At 34.5% G+C, this 7,126-nt stretch overlaps 1 protein-coding gene across 1 annotated transcript; it reads left to right on the top strand.

Moving 5' to 3' along the window:
- The first annotated feature begins 3,438 nt into the window (after nt 1-3,438).
- LOC111401792 (protein NUCLEAR FUSION DEFECTIVE 4-like) lies at nt 3,439-6,280 on the top strand. Its single transcript, XM_023029697.1, has 3 exons — nt 3,439-3,530; nt 4,018-4,349; nt 5,732-6,280. The coding sequence occupies exons 2-3, from the start codon at nt 4,214-4,216 to the stop codon at nt 6,100-6,102; spliced, it is 507 nt and encodes a 168-aa protein (XP_022885465.1). The 5' UTR covers nt 3,439-3,530; nt 4,018-4,213; the 3' UTR covers nt 6,103-6,280.
- The last annotated feature ends 846 nt before the right edge of the window (nt 6,281-7,126 follow it).

The raw sequence follows: 7,126 nt of genomic DNA, 5'->3' as shown, positions 1-7,126 counted from the left end.
CACGAGTTAGGTCAGTTCAAGCTTTTATTGAGCCGTGTTATAGACTGTCCGAGCCAACGAACCAAATTTACATCCCTAGTTGAAAACATCACCCCTATCCCCACTCCCACCCATGTACTAAACTCACAACCAACCTCCATTATTGAAATTTTCTCTTCTTCTTCCTCATATCCTCCTCCATTGTTTAAAAATAAAACTCTAACTTATGTCACTCCCATGATCGATAAAACACCCCATTTACCTCATTTTTCACTTCACTCTCAAGTGATTGATTTTTTCCTTCCATAGTATATATCGAAATTGTCAGAGAACAAAAAGTTTGTATCCCCAAAATCAACTCTCATTTTAACATAAGGTATGTTCATCTCCCATTTTTCCATTAACTAAGGTTTAAGATTTTTGAATTTTTTAATATTATTCAAAAATGTTGAATCTTTGGCCAAAAAATTTGGATTTTTTTAGGAAGTTGTATTTTTGTCTCTAATAGGTGGTAGGTTTGCCTTGAAATTAGAATATACATGTCCATTGTTGTTTATTTTCTCATGAATTAAACTCTTGTAAGGGATTTAGGGTGTGCTTGGATGTAAGTTGAGTTTTTGGTTTATTAGAATATACATTTTAATTGTGATTTATTAGAATATACATGTTGATTGTAGGTTTAGTAATGAAAGTTGATTGATATGTTCAATTTGTTGCAATGTGGTTCAATCTGTTGATTCATAGCTTGGGTAATGTGGTTCATTTTATGTTTCATGCTATGGTTGATTCAATTGGTTGCAATGTGGTTCATTCAATGGTCATTGTGGATTAGAAATTTTGATTTATGTGTTGCACTTGGGGAGTTTCTTTTAAAGTACTGACAGAACATTTGTTAAAAAAATCAATCATTCTCGACAAATGGTTACTGGAATTTTGGACAAACTGAATGGATTACTAGATAGTTATAATAAAACGAAAATCTATTTTTGTGTGTCGTACGAATTCATTTCATGTTAAATCTTCTTACATTAGAATTTGTTATGTTAATGGAGTTATAGATGGATTTCGAACTCCTTACACTAAGAGTGTTCGGAAGAGATGGAAGAATAGTACGAATAGGACTCACTAACTCGGACAACTATGTGTTGCATCTGGATTTATAATTTTTCATATTATTTCCAAGTTATATTATGACGTGTACGCCAAAAAACTTATTTTTTATGTTTGTTTAGTTCATGTTCATCTATGAAAAGACATTTTTATTGTGTAGCGGGCCAAACTATCCTGATATCATTTATAAAGAATTGTTTGTAAATAATGGATGATCAACGATACTATCACTAAATTCCTTTTTCCCAACTTGGATGATGTTTCTAGCCAATTATCTCAATCACTTGACCATAAAGTCAATGATATTTTTCGAATACATGGTTCCTCTGATTGTAATGTTTCATCACCCGAGGTTATTGTCATAAGCTTGGACGATGAGGAGGAAGTCAATGGGAGCGAAAGGTCAAATGTCGACGACACTTGATGTAAGCAAATAATGCTTCATGTTATCGGTTATATTTAAATTTTCTAATTTTAGTGAAAATTACGTGCTAATATATAACCATAATATTGCGTGTTTGATCAATCATTATGTTCAGATATTTTATTTCATTTACTACTTAACAGCTCGCAATTAATGAAATCTTATGTTTTGTAAAAAAGTAGAACGTTTTTTGTACCAGAATAAAAGCTGCAACGGTAATAACACGAAAACGACAATATGACATAAACAACAAACAACATAATTGTAATGTTCAAAATACAACCTCAAGCCATAAATATCATTCAACTGTAAGTGTTTGGTGCTAGAACGGGTTCGAACATGTGGCCCGATTGTGTCCAACTCGCCTCCATGCGACAAGATAAATCTTAAATTATTACTCATAGCTAAAAATTCGAGATATCAATAATAAACATTCGGCACAATTTATATATTGGACTTCTAAAATCATGCAAGTGGCACTTACGAATAAATTATACCAAACAGTAGCAAACCGGTGAGACTGATAGTTTAAATATATTTCCTAACATTTAGTAAGTGTCGAGTTCGACATTTTAACTATCAATCTTCACATTCTAGTTCGACAGTTGAACTATTAATATTTATGGTTAGCACTTGAAGAAAAGATTATGAGATAATTTTTATTTTTGTTTCTTGTCTAAAATTTCTATTATTTATTGTATATTAAATATATTCATAGATTTTTCTTACATAAGTTAAACATCAAAACATGGCATTAATTAGTATTAATGAGCAATATATGTACTCAAAAAGGAATCTACAAGGGTAACTTGGACATTTAACGCCCAAAAGGACATTTTTGAGCACCTTTTGAAAAATTGACAAATATTTTACAATTGATAATATATGGGACATCTATACAAAATCCTTAAGGCAGATTACAAAAAGGCTACTTAAATAATCTTTCAACCATCTCTTACAATCTTCTCTGAGCACTTTAAGTGCATGCATGGCAAAGCTAAATTTTTTCCAAGTGATTGAAAGCCATGAATTTTAGATTGCATCGACAATAAGTGAACTAGCTATGGGTCCTGCAAAATATGTAGATAAAAAAATGTATATTTAATTAACATGTTATTACATTTTTGAAATTTATTAGAAACGTCTATTCCTATTTACTTAGAATGGATATTGCAAATCAGTAAAATTTATGTGTGGGTTAGTCTCAATTACCAAACTTTAATTTGTCTCAGTCAAATAGTTGAACTACAAATTTATTTTCATGTTTCTCACTGAGTTATCTTAATCCATAAACTAAACATCAGAAGCCTACGTGAATGTTAAATCATTTGGCTGAAAATACTCAGTACTTGATAATAATGATCGATTTTGGGAAGTGATTTTTTTTTTTATTAAGATCAATTGAAGCGATATTTTTGCCTTTGTATCATTTCGACAAGTGTACACGTACATTTTATGGGCGTTTTGGACTTTTCCTGTCCAAAAGGACTTACGCTACAACACCATTCTGATCAAATTTATTCAAATATATTAATCAACAAAATGAAGCTTACATTAAACATATGCAATCTAGTACTTAATAATTGAGCCATGAAAATGATCACTAGGTATGAATTGGAAATGTTTGGGATTGAAACTTCTTTAATTACTTAAGGGATTCCTCCACTTTCCATTCCACCGCCATAGCCAGCACCAAATCCAAATCCACTCCCAGATCCTCCACCCAATCCGCCTCCACCACCACCTCCACCACCAAAACCTCCTCCTCCTCCTTGAGCACCACCTCCAAACCCACCACCAAATCCTTCTCCGAAACCAGAACCTCCCCCTAGTCCTCCACCTCCACCACCGCCACCACCACCTCCACCACCACCGCCACCTCCTAAATTCCAGTGATCAAAGAAGACATTTTTATCATCGACAGAATCATTTGAGTCAACTAGCTTTCTCGCAGTGGTGGTGCAAATAAGAACCCCAAGAAGAACCAAAAGAACAAATTTGGAAGTCATCTCAATTTGTAAGTAAAAGATAGATTTCTGATTGATGAAAATTTAGGACACAGAAAAGGGATTATATAGCTTGAATATCAGTTATTTGCATTAAAGTTTATTAATTCTTGAATTAATGTGTGAAATAATGGGGGTCTCATTAACTTGGCAGTTACTAAGTACGTACTAATGATTTAATTTAATTTTTATAGTTATTAATTAGTGTAATAGTAGATTAATTAGGCAATAATAGATGTTCATATTCCTTAGTGGTTTATACACGTTCTCAGATCGTTCCAGGCGTTTGGCTATTTATGAAGATCACTGTAACTCATATATTACAGTGCAACAATTCAGATTACACATGCATCCCTATTTTTTTCCCAAGTGCATGATGTTACGTGTTTGGTCTTTATTACAGACAATACACAATTACAGCCCGTCTCCCACAAAAATTTCCAGTCCCAACAATCCGTCTCACGCACACTCTTTTTTCTGTTTATGTATATATTTCAGCGTTGAGCTAAGTAACAACAAGAATTTCTATCAAAGAATCTTCCCAGAAGAATGTAGCCACCATGGGTGGGCTTAGGCGCTGCAGTTTGGGCAGAAATAGCAGCAGGGAGTGCCTGTTCTTTTCCTTTATACTCTCCTTCACTGAAATCAGTTCTCGGCTTCAACCAGAAAAAGTTGACCTTTCTTGGAGTGGCAAATGATATTGGGGAGAATGTCTGCAACAAATTCCCACCACGGGCTGTTCTTCTTGTGGGTGCTTTTCCCTCTTTCTTGGGCTCTGGTGTTCTTTATCTTTCTGTTAGCCAAACTGTTCAGTCCCGGCCTTATTGGTTGTAAGTTGTAAAATTCGTATTATCATTATGGCTTTCTGCTTGAATTTTAGTGGGCTTTATTTTTCTGAACTTTTTCCAGTATCATATGTGAAGGGTTGGATTGTTTACTTTAGCTAACTGAAATTCAAGTATTTTTGTTGTGAGTATAAGAAGACGGGTGTTCTTTGCTATTTGTACGGTGCTAAGCGTGCATAAAGATTTTAAATCCAAATTAATCGTCTTTTATTCTCTTCATTTTCTTACTACTAATATAAAAACAAAAACAAAATGATAGGACTGATCTGGCTATTCTCTGGTTTTACTCTTTGGAGTTGGCAAGAAAACTGTACATACGGATATACCATGCCTGAGGGAAGGCCTAATTGCGCAACTCCTTATGTTCTGCCTGCCATTTCCCTCTTCTTGTTTTCCTAGTATTCACTTTATTTACAGCTGAGGAAATGGAAACACAAACGTCATCAATCAAAGCGTTAATTTTATTATCTTGTGCTAAATCACATGAGGAATCACTCATTATGTATAAATCGGCAATTCTTTTACCCTTGCAATTCATCTTCTAGTTGTGTGCATCCTGGAAAACACGTGTAATAAAGAATCTAACTTCAATGCAAGGATCCCTGGTTAATCAGCTAACTGACATTAGGTTGAATTTAAACTGTAGCACATATAACACATCTTTAAGCATCAGACTATGGCCACATTTCACAGTCCCAATGAATTTTACAGGAATTCTCTTATGGTTTGACAAAGTGACACATACATTCTTAAAGGTTTCATAGTACTGAAAGTAGATTGATTGAAGCATTATGGTTGGTTGCCTCAGAATCCACCACCATTGTTGAGGTGTAGCCATGGATTAAAAGCAATAGAGAATCAAGCACCTGTCACCTGATTAGAGTGTTCATCATTCCCTGTGTAAACTTTTGCAGAAGCCAGATGATTGCTCAACATGTTCATTAGTTGCTGGTATTGAGTAGGGTTCAAAGATTGCATGAAATCTCTTGCATTACTCTGTACTCACTTTGAAATAGACTTGAAAACTACCTGATTTGCAACACATGCCTTGATTGGTCGTTGGTAGCTTCTAATTGGTCAGTAAAACCAGATTTCTGCTTTTCTTATAACTAGGAGGATATCCATGTAATTTGTAACATTTATCCACTGAATGACTTGCCTGTCCAACTTGATTTGCACCAGCCAACTTGATTTCTTGTCATGCAGTATGGAATGTTTGTGACAACTTCCTTATTTTAGTTTTTGTGACACCGTTATCTGACGGCTTAATGTTATGCGCGATTGCCGGTCAAAAATGGTTCCTCGGACATTTTGGATGACAGTAACACAAATAATCATGACCTTAACATTTCTTCTATATGCTTCAGCTCTCAGTGGCACTCTCTATGCTGCAACAGCATTACTTGGAATTTGTTACGGTGCTCAATTTCGCATTATGATTCCAACTACATCGGAGCTTTTTGGGTTGAGACGCTTTGGATTAACATTCAACTTCATGCAGCTTGGAAATCCAGCTGTTGCATTTCTCTTCTCACGTTGGCTTGCCGGTCATGTATACGACACAGAGGCAGCTAAGCAGCAAGTGTCGTCTTGCATGGGTCCCAATTGCTTTAGGTTCACATTCCTTGTTTTAGCTGATGTTTGTGGTTTGGGAACTTTCTTGAGCATTATACTGACCATCAGAATAAGACCAAATGCTTTATGCTGGAGGTCCCTTCCGTCTGCCCAAAAGCTCTGATCATCGATAACACGAGTCTATTGGCATCTAAGAGTTTGGGGTCGAGTTACACCCCCATCTCAAAGTCGTGTATTGAAGTTATTGCAGAGCCGTATGGGTAATCATTCGGTACTGTATAAGCATGTGTTCTGCATATTACATTGTATTTTAAGTTCCTCAGGAAAATGACGAATTTTTACAGTCTGTTCTATCTATACTGAAGATAATACATATCATGGATATTAGCTATCCACGGTCTTGGATGGGACGTGCTATATTACTTCAAAGTTAATTTTTGCATTCAGATTCTATCCTCTTGATTTGGCTCTCTTTTTTCCTGTGGTTTTGATGAACATTCTTATGTTGTATTCTTGTATTTATGGGTTGGAAAGGGAAAAAAGTAAACATATATTGGACACAAATGAGAAATAAAATTTTATACTGCACTAGTGAGGACTAAATGCAAATCCCACAGCTTTAATTTTGGTTAAAGTGTTGGAAAATTATTAATTTGTCATGTGGTTGATATCTGTAATAATTGCGTATAAAGACTATTTCAAAATTAAGTCCAAAATTAACGTGATGTAATAAAGAATTAAGTAATTGGGCTTAGTGCATTTAAATAAAGCGTGTGTCAGATTATATGTGTAGGGATCGAATTGCTTCAGCATTGTATTTCATGATGGACGAAATACATATCAAAACTATTTATATAGTTATGGTCATCGATTCATATATAATTTCTCATTCTTTATGTCATCCAATCAATACAAGAATTTAGAGAGTGTATACTGAAGAGGAAGATTCAAAACACACAATCAAGAATAGACACTCTACAATCAACAACCAAAATTATGGATTAAAAAGCAAAACCAAGAACAAGAATCAAAGAATCCTAGAAGGCACAATTCAAGGTTGAAAGTAAGAAACTAATCAAGAAGGGTTCCAAGTTGATTTTCAAGATTTAAAATTCGGAATTTAATTCTAGTAATAAAAAACCAATGAATTAAGGTATGTTTGGCATCATTAATTTTCTTGGTGATTT

The sequence above is a fragment of the Olea europaea genome, chromosome 10 (assembly GCF_002742605.1).
Source record: "Olea europaea var. sylvestris chromosome 10, O_europaea_v1, whole genome shotgun sequence".
In the NCBI taxonomy this organism is placed as follows: Eukaryota; Viridiplantae; Streptophyta; class Magnoliopsida; order Lamiales; family Oleaceae; genus Olea; species Olea europaea.
Note: the sequence above shows the minus strand (reverse complement) of the source record. Positions and strands in the feature narration are given on the sequence as shown.

Bases quoted from the DNA above. Each gene is read 5' to 3' on its own strand.
- LOC111401792 (XM_023029697.1), top strand. From the start codon at position 4,214: ATGATATTGGGGAGAATGTCTGCAACAAATTCCCACCACGGGCTGTTC. The intron at 4,350-5,731 runs GTAAGTTGTAAA...TATATGCTTCAG, and splicing joins CAGTCCCGGCCTTATTGGTT to CTCTCAGTGGCACTCTCTAT.